This window comes from Mobula birostris, chromosome 6 (genome assembly GCF_030028105.1).
Source record: "Mobula birostris isolate sMobBir1 chromosome 6, sMobBir1.hap1, whole genome shotgun sequence".
In the NCBI taxonomy this organism is placed as follows: Eukaryota; Metazoa; Chordata; class Chondrichthyes; order Myliobatiformes; family Myliobatidae; genus Mobula; species Mobula birostris.
In genome coordinates this window covers 165,276,746-165,296,556 of record NC_092375.1, presented here as the reverse complement: position 1 = coordinate 165,296,556, position 19,811 = coordinate 165,276,746, and the positions used below count along the sequence as shown (strand labels likewise).

General features: G+C 42.0%; 1 protein-coding gene across 5 annotated transcripts in view; it reads left to right on the top strand.

Annotated features, from left to right (window-relative positions):
- Nucleotides 1-19,811, top strand: part of osbpl6 (oxysterol binding protein-like 6) — a 168,459-nt gene that overhangs the window by 134,779 nt on the left and 13,869 nt on the right. For all 5 annotated transcript variants that reach the window (XM_072261786.1, XM_072261788.1, XM_072261784.1 and 2 more), the window contains 4 exons: nucleotides 4,564-4,642; nucleotides 11,558-11,702; nucleotides 12,933-13,077; nucleotides 15,568-15,694. In XM_072261786.1, coding sequence (XP_072117887.1) covers nucleotides 4,564-4,642; nucleotides 11,558-11,702; nucleotides 12,933-13,077; nucleotides 15,568-15,694 — 496 coding nt within the window. The remainder of the gene's footprint in view (nucleotides 1-4,563; nucleotides 4,643-11,557; nucleotides 11,703-12,932; nucleotides 13,078-15,567; nucleotides 15,695-19,811) is intronic.

The following is a 19,811-nucleotide window of genomic DNA, read 5'->3' as shown; positions in this document are numbered from 1 at the left end:
TATAGAATCAGTTCAGAGTAGTGGCGATTGATGTGATCAATGCTGGTTCAGTAGTAACTGTCACTGAACCAGGTAGTTTGGGACCTAAGGCTTCTAATCCTCTTGTGCAATGGAAGTAGTGAGAAGGCATGACCTGGATGGTGGAGGTCTCTGATGATCGATGCTGCTTTCTCATGGCAATCTTCATATAGATGTGCCTGTCATGGAGAAGGTTTTGCCTGTGATGGACTGGGCTGTATCAACCACTTTTTGTCGCCTTTTCTGTTCCTGAGCAGTGGTGTTTCCATACCAGATCATGATGCAATCAGTCAGAATACTCTTCACTGTGCATCTTCAGATATTTGTCGAAGCAGTTGGCAACATTCCGAATCTGTGCAAACTTTTAAGAAAGTGGTGGCATTGTGTTGCTTCCTTTGTGCTGGATGCTTAAGTGCTGGTCCCAGGACAGATGCTCTGATATGTTAACACCAAGGAATTTAAAGCTACTGACCCTCTGTTCTCTCAATGAGCATTGGCTCATGGACTTCCTTCCAGCTTGTTGTTCCACTAGTTGATAGTCAGCTCTTTGGTTTTGCTGACGTTGAGTGAGAGGTTGTTGATGTGGCACCACTCAGCCAGATTTTCACTGTCCCTCCTGTATGCTAATTCATTACCAACTTTGACTCGGCCAACAACAGTGACATCATCAGGAACGTTAAGTATGGCATTGGAGCTATACTTAGACATACAATCAGAAGTATTAAAGTTTTGGAGTAGGGGGCTCAGCACTCAGCTGTGTGATCTACGTCTGCTGATGGTGAATGTGGAGGAGATATTGTTGTCAATCAGTACTGGGGTCGGGGTCTGCCAGCGAGGAAATCAAGTATCCAGTTGCATAAGGAAGTACTGAAGCCCAGATCTTGGAGCTCACTGATGAGTTTCAAGGGGTTGATGGTATTGAAAGTTGAGCTACAGTCAATGAAAAGCATCTTGGTGTATTCATGTCCACTATCCAGGTGTACAGTTAAGTCTCACAGTGATAGGCCCATTGTTACTTACAATATATATGTTAATACCTGAACTTGGGTGCAAAATGTATATATTACAAAGTTTGCTGTTACTGTAACGTAGCAGACTTTGAGATAGTTCAAAGCTGGCTCCAAGAAGACTCATAGTTGCCAGATGAAATTTAACTCAAGGGAGAGAGAACAGCTTATTTTGTACAAGTGGCCCTGTAATGGCTGTCTAAATTAATGCTAGTAGGAGCAGATATTCCTGGAGTGTACTCATAAACATTTTTAATGATGGAAGGACAAGTAGGGAGAAATATTGAAAATTATATGAAATCACATGTCCTTGAAAATAGAAACATGAAGCAAAAAGCAAATCAATTATGATGAAAATTTATGAAACAATGTATCTGTTTTAACTGGAATCTTACATTAATTTTTAAAAAGCACATTTTAGGAAGAATACCACATCATGAGAAAAGATGCAGAGATGATTTACTATGTGTCAAAAATGAAAGATAGAGAGAAAGCGAAGGAGGGGAACAAAAGAAAGGAGAACAACAAATAAGGTTGTCTTATACGAAAAGCCAGCTCATACTAGAGAGATAAAGCACATTCCAGTGAAAAGAAATAACCTATGAAATAGTCAGAATCAGTGGCGTGACCCAGACTGCAGAGAAACCTCTGGAGAAAAATACAATCAGCTAGACCACAATCACTGAAGATTTGCTGAAGAATTACACAGGTATATGTGATTACACAGGTATAACCAATTTCCCCCGGGATCAATAAAGTATGACTATGACTATTATATAAAAATATAAGCAAGTATGGGAAAGTTAAGCAACAAGGAAAGATGACAATATTACACTCTAAAGGAGGAGAAGATGGCGGCACAACGCAGCTCGCAGCGGCCACTCCAGTGAATGATATCTGTTAAATGTCAAGTAGGGTGCCGTGCACAATCCTGATTTGATGGAGACAGACGTGAGAGTACGGAGGAACATCTGGAGAAACTTCTGAAATGCCTGCTTCGCTGCCACTGCTACTGTGTGATCCGAAATCTCCGGAGGGGAAGGCCCTGAGTTCTTGGCTTTGCTTGTGGCTCGGCGGCCGGGGCGGGGTCGAAGCGCTCGGCAGAGATGGTGCTCGGTGTCGGAGGGCTGGTTGGAGGCTCGACGTTTTCGGATGGACTCAGTCGGCTGTGGTCGGGTGCTTCCAATGCATCGGCAGTTGCCGGCACCTGGAGGTTTATGGCAAGGAGAGTTTCTCCTTTTTGTCGCCTGCTATCGGGACTATCGGGAGTCGATCGGAACTTTGAGACTTTTTTTTACCGTGCCTATGGTCTGCTCTTTATCAAATTATGGTACTATAATTGCACTGTTGTAACTATATGTTATAATTATGTGGTCTTGTCAGTGTTAGTCTTTGGTTTGTCCTTTTTTTTGTGATATAACTCTGGAGGGACATTGTATCATTTCTCAATGCATGCATGCATTTCTAAATGACAATAAACGAGGACTGAGTGTCCTCATAAACTAATCCAACATTTCTATCCTCTTTTTTTTTAATTGTGTTTTGCACTCTTCCTAGCCACGTTTTCAGTTTTAAGTTTCAGGTTTATTATCAGAGTACACATGCCATGTGCCGCCGCCTGGAGATGCACTTTCTTGTATATAGCCACAAAATACAGAACACACTAGAAATCACTTGAGAACACACACACACCTGCACATGACCACCACATATCCAATTAGTGGATGAGGACAAATTGTGCAAGTAGTTTTTAAAAAAAAAAAATGTAAACAAAACCACAATGAACATGATGGGTAGAGAGTGAGCCCACAGCTACAGAGCCCGTCCAGGAGTCCGATGACTGCAGGGCTCCTGAACCTGGTGGCGTGGGGTCCAAGACTCCTGCACCTCCGGCTCTGTGGTAATAGTGAGAAGAGAGGGGGACTGGTCAGACACAGGCAGACGTATGAACGTGCAAGCAGATGTTGAATACCTGTTCGTTTTCCACTCTCGTCCTCATTGATTTTGACCTTGCTTGACACTTTAACTGGTATGGAGTAATGGAGCTGACCATGGGTTTGTCTTCTGCTCGAGGCAGTTTCCACCCCCAGCGATGGCCGCCACAGCCATACCTACACCCTTGATAGTTTGTGGAATCCCTGAGGACAGGGGTTCCCAACATTTTTTATGCCATGGACCAATACAAGGAGTCTGTAGACCCCAGGTTAGGAACCCCTGCCTTAGGAGCTTGCAAATAGTATGCATCCAAGAACACAAACTTTCTCCTGAATATTCATGGGCACTGCCTTGGTACCATAGGACATTTCAGTTTGGGTTCCACTCAGGTGCCACCAGTGCTATTTTGAGAAGGTGGCAAATAAAGAGGTCAGGAGCTGTGTGTCTCAGAAATTATTGGGGCCAGAAGGATGGCTCAAGAACTTCAGAGTAATCGTGTTTCTCTTAGCCGTTCTTTTATGAACAAATGATCAAATGTTTCGACAATAAGCTGACCCAACTTTCACTTTAATGTTTATCCCAATCTCCTTTTAAACAAAGGTAGTATTTGTAGTCCTCTTCCCTCCTGTATCGAAAGGACAGTGGCCAGAGCCTTTACAAATTGTAACCTATCTTTCTTTTTAAACTTAGAGTTAAAGCATGGTCGCAGGTCCTTCTGGCGCAGTGAACCCATGCCACTCAATTACACCCGTGTGACCAATTAACTCTACACCTTTGAATATGTAGTTGTTGTGGCAGGTAATCAGTATATTGTTGCAGATAAGGAAATTCTGGCTTCCTCCAAAATCGCAAAAATCTGTAGGTTTGTAGGCCACTGTAATTTGCCCCTAATGTGTGGATGCGTTAAAACCTGGGAGATCTAATTAGAATGGGAATAGAACGAAAAATCTGAAGACACTGAGTTGGGAGATTGATGGTTGGCACAGTGTTAGTTGGCTGATGGGCCTGTTTCTGCAATGTATCTTCCTTCAGTATTCGAGAATGCATCTCAGCCAAACTAGGTACCTCTTATACTCTGAGGAAACCCAACCTTTCAAATAACCTCTTGATATTTGTGCATTGTACAACAATGCTACTGGCTGCTCCCCCACAGCTGCATCGTTTGTAACGTTGACTTTAGATGCAGAATCTTCATTTGGCCCTTACTGCTTTGTCTCTTCTTTCAAAAAGTTTCCTAATGTTTCTTGACGACAAAGTCACATCCAATCAGACCAAATTCAAATTAAGAACGGGAAGATGATATTACCTGCTTGTGATGTTACAACACTGTTTGTGCATGTGCACACAGTGCACGGTGGCCCCAAAACTGATCAAGTTGCTCCTTTCCTGTGGTGCAGAAGATTTCCATCAGTCCATAATGTGAAAGGTACTACCTAACAGTGCCATTTTAGTGGCAAACCCTGGTATAATCAACAAGCTCATTAAATAAATTCCCTTTCAAGTTTCTTTCATGTGAAGATTCAGTTACAAAAAACTTCAGTTTAAATTCAGTTTATGCCTCTGTAACATTTTAGTTTTAATGTTATCAACTTCTTTATTGTAGATGTCAGATGGAAGAATAAATTCTGGGGGAAATCTATGGAAATACTTCCCGTGGGAAGAGTGAATGTCCTGCTGCCAAAGTGAGTCTTAACTGTAAATGTTTTATCTCACAAGTGTGTCAAACTGTAATATTTATGCTTCCCACTCAAAATGTTAGCATTAATTGTTAGCACGGAGGAAGGGGCAGTTGGCTCACAAACAGAAAAAGCTTGTAAGCAGTGTGAGATGAAGGATAGGGAGGTGATAGAGAAGGTACGCGCTCAGACTGATGGTTTGAGATGTATCTATTTTAATGCAAAGAGTATCATGAACAAAGTGGATCAGTACTTGGAGCTATGATGTTGTGGCCATTACAGAGACTTGGATGGTGCAGGAATGGCTACTTAAAGTGCCAGGCTTTAGATGTTTCAGGAAGGACAGGGAGGGAGGCAAAAGAGGTGGGGCTTGGCACTGCTGATCAGAGATAGTGTCATAGCTGATCAGAGATAGTGTCACAGCTGCAGAAAAGGAGGAAGTCATGGAGGGATTGTCTACTGAGTCTCTGTAGGTGGGAGTTAGAAATAGGAAAGGGTCAATAACTCTACTAGGTGTTTTTTTATAGACTACCCAATAGTAACAGGGACATCGAGCAGCAGATAGGGAGACAGATTCTGGAATGGTGCAATAATAACAGGATTGTCGTGATGGGAGACTTTAATTTCCCAATATTGATTGGCATCTCCCTAGAGCAAAGGGTTTAGATGGGGTGGAGTTTGTTAGGTGTGTTCAGGAGGGTTTCCTGATGCAATATGTAGATAAGCCTACAAGAGGAGAGGCTGTACTTGATCTGGTATTGGGAAATGAACCTGGTCAGGTGTCAGGTCTCTCAGTGGGAGGGCATTTTGTAGATAGTGATCACAATTCTATCTCCTTTACCATAACACTGGAGAGGGATAGGAACAGACAAGTTAGGAAAGTGTTTAAATAGAGTAAGGGGAAATATGAGGCTATCAGGCAGGAACTTGGAAGCAGAAATTGGGAATAGATGTTCTCAGGGAAATGTATGGCAGAAACGTGACACATGTTCAGAGTATATTTGCGTGTTGTTCTGCATAGGTACGTTCCAATGAGACAGGGAAAGGATGGTAGGGTACAGGAACCGTGGTATACAAAGGCTGTAGAAAATCTAGACAAGAAGAAAAGAAGAGCTTATGAAAGGTTCAAAAAACTAGGTAATGATAGAGATCTAGAAGATTTTAAGGCTAGCAGGAAGAAGCTTAAGAATGAAATTGGGAGAGCCAGAAGGGGCCATGAGAGGGCCTCGGCAAGCAGGATTAAGGAAAACCCCAAGGCATTCTACAAGTATATGAAGAGCAAGAGGATAAGAGGTGAGAGAATAGGACCAATCAAGTGTGACAGTGGAAAAGTGTGTATGGAGCCGGAGGAGGTAGCGGTGGTACTTATAAATACTTTGCTTCAGTATTCACTGCGGAAAAGGACCTTGGCGATCGTAGGGATGACTTACAGTGGACTGAAAAGCTTGAGCATGTAGATATTAAGGAAGAGGATGTGCTGGAGCTTTTGGAAAGTATCAGATTGGATAAGTCACCAGGACTGGATGAGATACACCCCAGGCTACTGTGGGAGGCGAGGGAGGAGATTGCTGAGCCTCTGGCGATGATCTTTGCAGCATCAATGGGGACGGGAAAAGTTCTGGAGGATTAGAGTGTTGTAGATGTTGTTTTCTTATTCAAGAAAGGGAGTAGAGATAGCCCAGGAAATTATAGACCAGTGAGTCTTACTTCAGTGGTTGGTAAGTTGATGGAGAAGATCCTGAGAGGCAGGATTTATGAACACTTAGAGAGGCATAATATAATTAGGAATAGTCAGCATGGTTTTGTCAAAGGCAGGTCGTGCCTTACAAGCCTGATTGAATTTTTTGAGGATGCGACTGAGCACATTGAAGGTAGAGCAGTAGATGTTGTGTATTTGGATTTCAACAAGGCATTTGATAAGGTACCCCATGCAAGGCTTATTGAGAAGGCAAGGGGACCTTGGTTTGTGGATCCAGAACTGGCTTGCCCACAGAGAGCAAAGAATGGTTGCAGATGGGTCACATTCTGCATGGAGGTCAGTGACCAGTGGTGTGCCTCAGGGATCTGTTCTGAGATCCCCAACTCTTCGTGATTTTTATAAATGACCTGGATGAGAAAGTAGAGAGATGGATTAGTAAATTTGCTGATGACACAAAGGTTGGGGGTGTTGTGGATAATGTAGAGAGCTGTCAGAGGTTACAGTGGGACATTGATGGGATGCAAAACTGGGCTGAGAGGTGGCAGATGGAGTTCAACCCAGATAACTGTGAGGTGGTTCATTTTGGTAGGTCAAATATGATGGCAGAATATAGTATTGTGGTAAGACTCTTGGCAGTGTGGTGGATCAGAGGGATCTTGGGGTCCGAGTCCATAGGACACTCAAAGCTGCTGCACAGGTTGACTCTGTGGTTAAGAAGGCATACAGTGCATTGGCCTTCATCAACCGTGGGATTGAGTTTAAGAGCTGAGAGGTAATGTTGCAGCTATATAGGACCCTGGTCAGACCCCACTTGGAGTACTGTGCTCACTTCTGGTCACCTGACTACAGGAAGAATGTGGAAACTATAGAAAGCGTGCAGAAGAGATTTACAAGGATGTTGTCTGGATTGGGGAGCATGCCTTATGAGAATAGGTTGAGTGAATTTGGCCTTTTCTCCTTGGAGCGATGGAGGATGAGAGATGACCTAATAGAGGTGTATAAGATGATGAGAGGCATTGATCGTGTGGATAGTCAGAGGCTTTTTCCCAGGGCTGAAGTGGCTAACACAAAAGGGCACAGTTTTAAGATGTTTGGAAGCGGGTACAGAGGAGATGTCAGGGGTAAGTTTTTTACACGGTGAGTGTGTGGAATGGGCTGCTGGCAACGGTGGTGGAGGTGGATACAATAGGGTCTTTTAAGAGACTTTTGGATAGGTACGTGGAGCTCAGAAAAATAGGTAACCCTATGTAATTTCTAAAGTAAGTACATGTTTGACAGCATTTTGTGCTGTAGGTTTTCTATGTTTCTTGAACCAATTAATAGCATTTATTGGTTTTAATATTAGCTTTTGTAGAGTTGCCTTCCTTACACCTTGTAAAATGGCAAATGGTGATTGTTGAAAATGTTTCCTGCTCTAATTTAGGAGCTTCCTGGCACACAAAAGTTCAGTGTCACAGCCACTTTCACTGAAGCTGGTACTGCAGTTAAAACTGCAAGATGTCTGATATAAGCAGAGGCATGATGGTTATTGGGCATCGATCTGAAAAGCTGTAACTCACTGCATTTCAGGAGTGTTATGATTTCCACTGAGAACTGTTCTGTCCATTTCCTTGTCATTCTGGCAAATTGTCCTGTTCTGTGGTCCCCTTTCTCATTCTCCAGTCATGACTTATAGCAGAGAGAATGTCAACCAGGTACATCTGTCTAGAGCACTGACGTCCTGGAAAATGTACTTTTTAGGGTGCAATGGTAGTGTAGTGGTTAGTATAATGCTTTATCATGCAGGTGACCTGGGTTCAATTCCAGCCATGGCCTGTAAGGAGGTTGTATGTTCTCCCTGTGACTGTGTAGGTACTCCTGTTTCCTCCCATAGTCCAAAGGCCTACTGTTTGGTAGGTTAATTGGTCATTGTGAATTGTCCCACGATTAAGCTACGATTAAATCGGAGGATTGGTGGCTAGCTTGGTTTAAAGGGCTGGAAGGGCCCATTGTGCGCTGCATCACAATTAAAAAATAAAACAACTGCTACATCACACCTTTTAGACTTCGTCAATAACACAGAGAAACTGCATATAACTGCAGCAGTGACCTGGAGAAATCAACCAGCAAGGGTCTCGGCCCAAATCCATAAGATATAGGAGCAGAGTTAGGCTATTTGGTCCAATACGTCTGCACCACCATTTCACCACATCTGATTCATTTCCCTCTCATCCCCAGTCTCCTGGACTTTCCCCATGTCCCTGAAACGTTGACTGTTTGTTCATTGCTATGGATGCTGCCTGGTCTCCTGAGTTCCTCCAGTATTTTGTATGTGAACTTTCGTTTAAGATGTCTTTACTGCATCTGGACAACTTTGTGAAGTTAAGAAGTTACAATAGACAATAGGTGCAGGAGTAGGCCATTCGGCCCTTCGAGCCAGCACCGCCATTCACTGTGATCATGGCTGATCATCCACTATCAGTATCCAGTTCCTGCCTTATCCCCATAACCTTTGATTTTGCTATCTTGAAGAGCTCTATCCATCTCTTTCTTGAAAGCATCCACAGCCTTCTGGGGCAGAGCATTCCATACATGCACCACTCTCTGGGTGAAAAAGTTTTTCCTCAACTCCGTTCTAAATGGCCTACCCCTTATTCTTAAACTGTGGCCTCTGGTTCTGGACTCACCCATCAGCAGGAACATGCTTCCTGCCTCCAGCGTGTCCAATCCCTTAATAATCTTACATGTTTCAATAAGATCCCTCTCAGCCTTCTAAATTCCAGAGTATACAAGCCCAGTCGCTCCAACCTTTCGACATATGACAGCCCCACCATCCCGGGAATTAACCTTGTGAACCTACGCTGCACTCCCTCAATAGCAAGAATGTCCTTCCTCAAATTTGGAGACCAAAACTGCACACAGTACTCCAGGTGTGGTCTCACCAGGGCCCTGTACAGCTGCAGAAGGACCTCTTTGCTCTTGTACTCAATTCCCCTTGTTATGAAGGCCAGCATGCCATTAGCTTTCTTCACACCCTGCTGTACTTGCATGCTTGCTTTCAGTGACTGATGTACAAGAACACCTAGATCTCATTGTACTTCCCCTTTTCCTAACTTGACTCCATTTAGATAATAATCTGCCTTCCTGTTCTTACCACCAAAGTGGATAACCTCACATTTATCCACATTAAACTGCGTCTGCCATGCATCTGCCCACTCATCCAGCCTGTCCAAGTTACCCTGTATTCTCATAACATCCTCCTCACATTTCACACTGCCATCCAGCTTTGTTTCATCAGCAAATTTGCTAATGTTACTTTTAATTCCCTCATCTAAATCATTAATATATATTGTAAACAGCTGTGGTCCCAGCACTGAACTCTGCGGTACCCCACTGGTCACCGCCTGCCATTCCGAAAGGGGCCCGTTATTCGCTACTCTTTGTTTTCTGTCAGCCAGCCAATTTTCAATCCATGTCAGTACTCTGCCCCCAATACCATGCACCCTAATTTTGCCCACTAATCTCCTATGTGGGACTTTATCAAAGGCTTTCTGAAAGTCCAGGTACACTACATCCACTGGCTCTCCCTTGTCCATTTTCATAGTTACATCCTCAAAAAATTCCAGAAGATTAGTCAAGCACGATTTCCCCTTTGTAAATCCATGCTGACTTGGACCGATCCTGTTACTGCTATCCAGACGTGTCGTAATTTTATCTTTTGTAATTGACTCCAGCATCTTTCCCACCACCGACGTCAGGCTAACTGGACCATAATTCCCTGTTTTCTCTCTTCCTCCCTTCTTGAAGAGAGGGACAACATTAGCCACCCTCCAATCCACAGAAACTGATCCTGAATCTATAGAACATTGGAAAATGATTACCAATGTGTCCACGATTTCTAAAGCCACCGCCTTAAGTACCCTGGGATGCAGACCATCAGGTCCCAGGGACTTACCAGCCTTCAGACCCAACAGTCTATCCAACACCATTTCCTGCCTAATATAAATTTCCTTCAGTTCATCCATTACCTTAGGTCCTTTGGCCACTATTATATCTGGGAGATTGTTTGTGTCTTCCCTAGTGAAGACAGATCCAAAGTACCTGTTCAACTCATCTGCCATTTCCTTGTTCCACACAATAAATCCACCCGTTTCTGTCTTCAAGGGTCCAATTTTGGTCTTAACTATTTTTTTCCTTTTCACATACCTAAAGAAGCTTTTACTATCCTCCTTTATATTCTTGGCTAGTTTACCTTCGTACCTCATTTTTTCTCCGCATATTGCCTTTTTAGTTACCTTCTGTTGCTCTTTAAAAGTTTCCCAATCCTCCGGCTTCCCACTCGTCTTTGCTATGTTATACTTCTCTTTTATTTTTATACTGTCCATTACTTCCCTTATCAGCCACGGCCTCCCCTTACTCCCCTTAGGATCTTTCTTCCTCTTTGGAATGAACTGATCCTGCACCTTCTGCATTATTCCCAGAAACACTTGCCATTGCTTTTCCACTGTCATCCCTGCTAGGGTATTGTTCCGTTGAACTTTGGCCAGCTCCTCCCTTAAGGCACCATAGTTCCCTTTGTTCAACTGTAATACTGACACTTCCGAGTTTCCCTTCTCTCTCTCAAATTGTAGATTAAAACTTATTATATTATGGTCACTACCTCCTATATCAACACCAACACCTTGTTAATGTTTTACATTTACTGGCTTCATAATTTGTTCACCAACATTATTAACAGTATCATGCCATTTACAATGTCACTGTAAAAGTATACATTCACATCTCGTTCATGCCTCTGGTATCATTTTGAAATAGAAAGAAGTCTAAAACATTTAATTACTGATTTTGCTTTTATCCCTTTTATAGTTTTGATCTACTTCCAAAATTGAATGTAGTTATATAGTTATAGCTGTTTGTAAAACTTTAATTTTGCTCTAAACTTGATTGGTACAGGTATACTGTTTTCAGTGTTTACACTTTCTCCTTGTTCTGTGGCATTGATTCAATACATGTATCTCTAAGTAGAGTAAACAGGAAACATTCATGTACATTGCGTCTCTTTCTTTAACCAGAGCATTTACTATAATGTGCCCTGTAACCAAAGGATATGGAGTACATGCAATCATTTGTTATAGCATGTTAAGAATTACACTGGGAATAACACTGGGAAACTGTCTCTTTCTTACAACAGTTAAATACAGGATACTTTGAAGTAATAAGAAGTAATTTCTTTGAAATTTCAGATATGGAGATCAGTTTGAATGGAATAAAGTTACCACCTGTATACATAACATTCTTAGTGGGCAACGTTGGATAGAACACTATGGAGAAATTACCATTAGGAACACAAAAAACAATGCGTGCATTTGTAAACTAAGCTTCATTAAGGTAACTATACAATTTATGTACATAATCTTACTTGCTAATAACCATAAGCTTGCTATCTCAGAGAATGCCTTAATCATGATCATTCAAGGTGGATCCATTGCACAATACTTTTGAACTTGTGAAATTATAATGTGAAGTTTGGATTTGACATGATAAAGGACTTGCTTGATCTTAGCCTTGTGACCGCAATACATTGATAATTGTTCATTCTACATACAATGGATTCTATATTGGAAAATAATTAGATAGAATAATTAAAACTGATTATTGAGGCACTGTTACTGTATTTTTTTCCAGTGATTTTTGTTTGTAGCATTCCCTCATTAATGACTAATACCTTTTCTTTTAATCAGCAACTTCAGATTTAAGACCATAAGATATAGGAGCAGAATTAGGCCATTTGGCCCATTGAGTCTGCTCCATCACTTCATCATGACTGATCCAATTTTCCTTTCAGCCTCAGTCTCCTGCCTTCTTCCCATATCCCGTCGTGCCCTGACTAATCAAGAATCTGTCAACCTCTGCCTTAAATATACATAAAGACTTGGCTCCACAACTGCCTGTGGCAACGAATTTCACAGATTCACCGCACTCTGCCTAAAGAAATTCCTCGCCACGACTGTCCTGAAAGGACGGCCCTCTATTCTGAGGCTGTGTCTTCTGGTCTTAGACTCTCCCACCATAGGAAACATCCTCTAAACATCCACCCTATCAAGGCCTTTCACCATTCGATAGGTTTCAATGAGGTCACCCCCTCATTCTTCTAAATTCCAGTTAATACAGGCCCAAAGCCATCAATCACTCTTCAAATGACAAGACTTTCAATCCTGCAATCATTTTTTGGGAACCTCCTTTGAACCACTTTCAGTTTCAGCACATCCCTTTAAGATAAGGAGCCCAAAACTGCTCAGAATACCCCAAGTGAGGCCTCACTAGTGCTTTATAAAGTCTCAACATTACATCCTTGCTTTTATACTCTAGTCCTCTTGAAATGAGGATTTATCAGATGCACACATTGGTGTGTTGGGAAACTGGCAATAGCACTGGAAACGTTGGACTTTACTGTAGCCCATTAACTCAAGTACTTTTGAAACATTTAAGTGTTGTGTATTTAATGCATTTTTGTTGCTTTTAAAAAATTGAGTAAAATATTGGCTTGTTTTAGAAAAATATGAAATACTAGATGAATCAGCTCATAAGTAACAATTATTCTGTTTTTTATTTGCAAAGGGGAGTTACTGGAGTTCAAATGTAAATGAAGTTCAAGGGTTTGTGATGGATCAGGAAGGGAAAGTGGTGCGACGGCTCTTTGGCAAGTGGCACGAAGGGCTGTACTGTGGAGTTCCCCCCTCTGCTAAATGCATATGGAGACCAGGTGAAATCACTGCTGAGTGCTAAGTCAAATGAAGTGTTTTAGAGTTTAACATCTAGAATGGGAACTGATGACACAAACATCATTTGGAAGATTGAGTCCGGGCATTTCATTTCAGCATTACCATCTCCATATCGTCAACTTCTTTGCCTTTAGCATTTTGTTTGTAGTTCCCAAATGTTGATTATATTTTGACAGTGGTACCTTGTACTCATGAGTGAGCTGTGATGTGTAATAGTTGTGTTTTATGTGGAAGTAAACTGGTAGGTAAAATAACATAATTTGACATTCCAGCAATTAGAACACCATTCAACATAACATGAATATCCTTAACCTGGTCTGACCAATGCAAAAAGGGCAGGTTCTGATCGCAGGCCTGATTTTAAAATGCACTTGGTTTTAAGCCCATTGAAGGGAAAGAGCAGTAAAATCTGAGGAGTGAGTTAATAACCATCCAGTCTCAAATCAACCAGATAAAAATTACCCCCTAATATTTCTGTTGTTTGCTTTGGGAATACAGGAATATAAGTTTGGCATTCAATGAGTATATTGATTCTAGTATTATTACAGCTGCAAGCCATTCCATTTTCATTCTGTTAAGAAAATACATATTAAAAAATCTTAATTTGTTTTACATTTGCTAATTGCTCTCCTGTTGCAGCAGTTATGATGAATTGGGGGAGCCGACACGTGCAAAGGAGACTCTTAAGCGCAAATGTTCCTCAGCATCCCTGTCAGTGTATCCACTTTTTACACTGTTCCCTCCGTTGGCTGCTTATTAATGGGTTTATCTTTACTTGTGCTGCTATCTAGTATTCTCTCTTCAGACTGCTTCTGTGAGGAAGGGAAGAGCCATGGCAGGGCACTACATGCTGTAGTAGAAGTGGAACCATGTTGAAGCCAAGCTTGTAGGCAACCTTGTTTTAATAAGTTTTTATTTATAATGATGCCCTGTTCTACTTATTAAAACACTTGCTTTTCTTTGGGTGGAATGTTAGGAGGAAATTTAAATTGGGGCACTGTATTTGCGTAATATAACTAATGATTAAACCTATGGAAAAAGAAAAGAGTAAAAAAAAAGGCATTAAAAAGTTGGGAACCCCTGTTCTAAACAGGGATAATTCAAAAATCTGAGGTGCAAAGGGATTTGGGAGTCCTCATGCAGGATTCCCTAAAAGTTAATTTGAAGTTTGAATCTGTGGTGAGGAAGGCAAATGAAATGTCAGCATTAATTTTAAGAGGACTGGAGTATAAAAGCAAGGGTGCAATGCTAAGGTTGTATGAGGTACTGGTGAGGCCTCACTTGGAGTATTGTGAGCAGTTTTGGGCCCCTTATTTAAAGAAAGGATGCGCAGACATTGGAGAGGGTTCAGAGGAGGTTCACGGGTTGTCAGAGGAGGCTCATGGGTTTTCACATGAACAGCAATTGAAGGCCCTGGGCGTGTACTCGCTGGAATTTAATATAATGAGGAGGGTTCTCATTGAAACCTGTCAAATGTTGAAAGAACAAGATAGGTTGGATATGAAGAGGATGTTTCTTTTGGGGGAGATTCTCGGACCAGATGGCATATCCTCAAAATAGAGGGACGACCATTTAAAACAGAGATAAGGAGGAATTTCTGCAGCCAGAGGGTGGTAGATCTGTGGAATTCATTGCCACAGGCATCTGTCTCACTGAGGTTGATGGGTTCTTGATTAGTCAGGGAGTGAAAGGTTATGGGGAGAAGGAGGGAGAATGAGGTTAAGAGGGAAATGGATCAGCCATGATGTTATGGTGGAGCAGACTTGGGCTGAATGGCCTAATTCTGCTCCCATGTCTTATGGTCTTATGGACCCTGATAAAGGTGGGCTATATTGTGAGGGGCATAGATTGGGTAAACATTTTCCCTAGCAGTAGTGTCTACAACCAGAGGGCATGGGATTAAGGTAAAGGGTGGGAGATTTATTGGGAATTTGACCCAGAGGATAGTTGAATTCTGGAACACACTAACTGATGGGATAGAGGAAGCAAGTACCATCACAACATATAAAAATATTTGGATGAGCACTGGACACACTTGGACTCAGAAGTAGGGACCCACGTGCTGGAAAGAGAGATAAGGTCCTTCACAGCTGGATTGGACAGAGTGCTGAAGGGCCTGTTTCCATTCCACACTCTATTAGCACTCTACAAGTCAACTGTGAAAAGTTAAGGTATTCCATGTATTACGGCATTTAAACTTAGGTAAAACACTATTCCACAAGAATATAATGACTTTCCAGTTACACATGATCTGGAATAAGCAGGTTGTCTAGACTATCAAAAATTTAAAGTTGCTAATAACTATTATTAACCTCTGATGTTCCCTTGCTATACTTAGAATAACACACAGTAAGCAGTGGAATACAATAAATCTTTAGCTTCTCAAGGTCTTGAGGGAAGGTTTGGTCCCTGTTTGTATGTCAATAATACAGCAGTTCTCAATTTCATTCTATATTTTATTAATTTCACAGGCTCCATGCCAACAAACAGTGACATGTATTATGGCTTCACTAGATTTGCAATTGAGCTGAATGAATTGGATCCTATGATGAAAGAGTTCCTCCCACCTACTGATGTTAGATTTAGACCAGATCAAAGGTAAATAACTTAATTATTTAACTTACAAAGTAAATAGAATACTGAATTCAGTCTCGGTGGATAATAACTACTTGTTCAGAAAGCTGTATTTAGTACAGAGTAAATAACTCGATCTGCGGTGAGGTACACACTGGAAATGAAGACCAGTATTGAGTTTATTTTGCTGTATTTGCTTCAAAGCCTGATTCAACCCGAGTTTATAAACTTTGTTTTGTATGATCTGGGAGCAGTCTGGTGAATGTTATCTGGAGATAAGATATAAATGTCAATGATAAAACTGCCAGGTGAGAAAACAACTCCCAGACTAAACAATTAGTCCTGATTTCCACTGGGATTAAAGCAGTGAGAATTAGGAAACATAGTGGGCATGGAGAGAAATACAAAAGCATTCATGGTGAGGAAATTGTTCAAAGTTCAAAGTAAATTTACTATCAAGGTACATATATGTCACCATATACACCCTGAAAATCTTATTCTTATGGGTATACATAGTAAATCCAAGAACCATAGTGGAATCAATGAAGGACAGCATCCCCGAGGGTGGACAGACGATGAAAGGGCATTGGTGTTTCATACCAGGCTGTGATGCAACCAGTCTATATACTCTCCACCGCACATCTGTAGAAGTTTGTCAGTCTTTTAGATGTCATGCTGAATTTCCACAAACCCCCAAGTAGAGGCACTGCCGTGCTTTTTTCATAATTGCACTTACGCACTGGGCCCAGGACAGGTCCTCTGAAATAATAACACCGAAGGATTTCAGATTGCTGGCCCTCTCCACCTCTGATCTTCCGATGAGAGCTGGCTTATGAAACTCTGCTTTCCTCCTCCTGGAGTCAATAATAAGCTCCTTGGTCTGGCTGACATTAAGAGGTTGTTGTTATGGCACCGCTCGGCCAGATTTTCAATCTCCCTCCTGTATGCTGATTCATCACCATCCTTGATGTGGCTAACGACAGTGGTGTCATCAGCAAACTTGAGTATGGCATTAGAGCTGTGCTTAGCCACACGAGCAGAGCGGGGAACTAAACACACAGCCTTGTGGTGCACCAGTGCTGATGACTGGGAGAGGCTGCCTAAGAGTGAAATAGAAATAAAACGGAACAAACAGTTTAGGACTTGTTCTCAATTTGCAGCTCTTCTGTTTTTTTTTCATGAAGGCATTATGAATTCAGAATCTTATGTTTTGTAACTACAAAACATAAAACTAATTGCAAGAAAAAGACGGAGGCCCAGAACGGATATTACTTTCATTTTCACTTTAAGGGAGAATATGTCAAGAGATGTGTCCTCTTTTGTAAATGTTTATGGTATTTCCTTTTCCAAGGGTAAATAGGACAATCTGTCAGCATTTTCATGATTAGTTGTCCTCTAGAATTCAATCTTGTAATTGTGTTCTCCAAGAAACCGAGCCCACCTGTGCATTCACACTGCTGCTCCTAGTGGAACTCTCTCCTGTGGATTGAAAATGGACGCCAGTGACTGATGATCAGTAATGAGGGTAAACGCTTTCCTGTACAAGTACTGATTGAAACATTTTACACGCTAAACCAAACTCGAGGCCTCTCTGTCGATCTGTGTGTAATTTTTCTCTGCAACAGTAAGGGAATATGATGCAAAAGCTGTGGGGCGTTCACTTCCATCACTCATAACACGTGATATGACTGCACCTATAACATAATGCGAGGCATCACAGAAAATCGTAATGCCTGTGATTTCAGTCTCTGAGTTCGACGTGAGAGTATCCTTCAGAAGGGTGAACCCACAGAAAGCATCTGGCCCTGATGGGGTACCTGGCCAAGTACTAAAGACCCATGCTGATCACTGGCTGGAGTGTTCACCAATATCTTCAATTTCTCACTTTGGCTGTCTAAGGTACCAGTGCCTAAGAAGAACCTGGTAACCTGCCTCAATAACTATATATCATGTGGTAGCACTTACATCCACAGTGATAACTCAGGTTAATGATGAAACATAGCAACTCCTGCCTCAGAAGCGACTTGGATCCACTCCTATGTGCCTACCGGCACAACAGGTCCACAGCAGATGCCATCTCATTGACTTTTTACTCAACCCTGGAACATCTGAACAGCAAAGGTGCATTCATCAGACCATCAGACCATAAGACCAAGGAGCAGAAGTAGGCCATTCGGCCCATCGAGTCTTCTCCGCCATTTTATCATGAGCTGATCCATTTTATCCTATTTAGTCCCACTGCCCCGCCTTCTCACCATAACCTTTGATGCCCTGGCTACTCAGATACCTATCAATCTCTGCCTTAAAGACACCCAATGACTTGGCCTCCACTGCTGCCCGTGGCAACAAATTCCATAGATTCACCACCCTCTGACTAAAAAAATTTTTTCGCTTTTCTGTTCTGAAAGGGCGCCCTTCAATCCTGAAGTCATGCCCTCTCGTACTAGACTCCCCCATCATGGGAAACAACTTTGCCACATCCACTCTGTCCATGCCTTTTAACATTCGAAATGTTTCTATGAGGTCTCCCCTCATTCTTCTAAACTCCAAGGAATACAGTCCAAGAGCGGACAAACGTTCCTCATATGTTAACCCTCTCATTCCCGGAATCATTCTAGTGAATCTTCTCTGTACCTTCTCCAACATCAGCACATCCTTTCTTAAATAAGGAGACCAAAACTGCCCACAGTACTCCAAGTGAGGTCTCACCAGCGCCTTATAGAGCCTCAACATCACATCCCTGCTCCTATACTCTATTCCTCTAGAAATGAATGCCAACATTGCATTCGCCTTCTTCGCTACTGACTCAACCTGGAGGTTAACTTTAAGGGAATCCTGTACGAGTACTCCCAAGTCCCGTTGCATCTCAGAACTTTGAATTCTTTCCCCATTTAAATAATAGTCTGCCCGTTTATTTTTTCTGCCAAAGTGCATAACCATACACTTTCCAACATTGTACTTCATTTGCCACTTCTCTGCCCATTCTTCCAATCTATCCAAGTCTCTCTGCAGACTATCCGTTTCCTCAGCAATACCGGCCCCTCCACCTATCTTCATATCGTCAGCAAACTTAGCCACAAAGCCATCTATTCCATAATCCAAATCGTTGATTTACAATGTAAAAAGAAGCGGCCCCAACACTGATCCCTGTGGAATACCACTGGTAAGCGGCAGCCAACCAGAATAGGATCCCTTTATTCCCACTCTCTGTTTCCTGCCAATCAGCCAACGCTCTATCCACGTATGTAACTTTCCTGTAATTCCATGGGCTCTTATCTTGTTAAGCAGCCTCATGTGTGGCCTTCTGAAAATCCAAATATACAACATCCACTGCATCTCCCTTGTCTAGCCTACTGGTAATTTCCTCAAAAAATTGTAATAGGTTTGTCAGGCAGGATTTTCCTTTAAGGAATCCATGCTGAGTTCTGCCTATCTTGTCATATGCCTCCAGGTACTCTGTAACCTCATCCTTGACAATCGACTCCAACAACTTCCCAACCACCGACGTCAAGCTAACAGGTCTATAATTTCCTTTTTGCTTCCTTGCCCCCTTCTTAAATAGCGAAGTGACATTTGCAATCTTCCAGTCCTCCGGAACCATGCCAGAATCTATCGACTTTTGAAAGATCATCGCTAATGCCTCCGCAATCTCCACAGCTACTTCCTTCAGAACACGAGGGTGCATTCCATCTGGTCCAGGAGATTTATCGACCTTTAGCCTATTCAGCTTCCTGAGTACTTTCTCTGTCGTAATTATGACTGCGCACACTTCTCTTCCCTGCCACCCTTGAGTGTCCGGTATCCTGCTGTCTTCCTCAGTGAAGACTGATGCAAAATAGTTGTTCAGTTCCTCTGCCATCTCTTCATCTCCCATTACAATTTCTCCAGTATCATTTTCTATCGGTCCTATATCTACTCTCACCTGTCTTTTACTCTTTATATACTTGAAAAAGCTTTTAGTATCCTCTTCGATATTATTTGCTAGTTTCCTTTCATAGTTAATCTTTTCTCTCTTAATGACCTTCTTGGTTTCCTTTTGTAAGGTTTTAAAGACTTCCCAATCCTCTGTCTTCCCACTAATTTTTGCTTCCTTGTATGCCCTCTCCTTAGCTTTAACTTTGGCTTTGACTTCTCTTGTCAA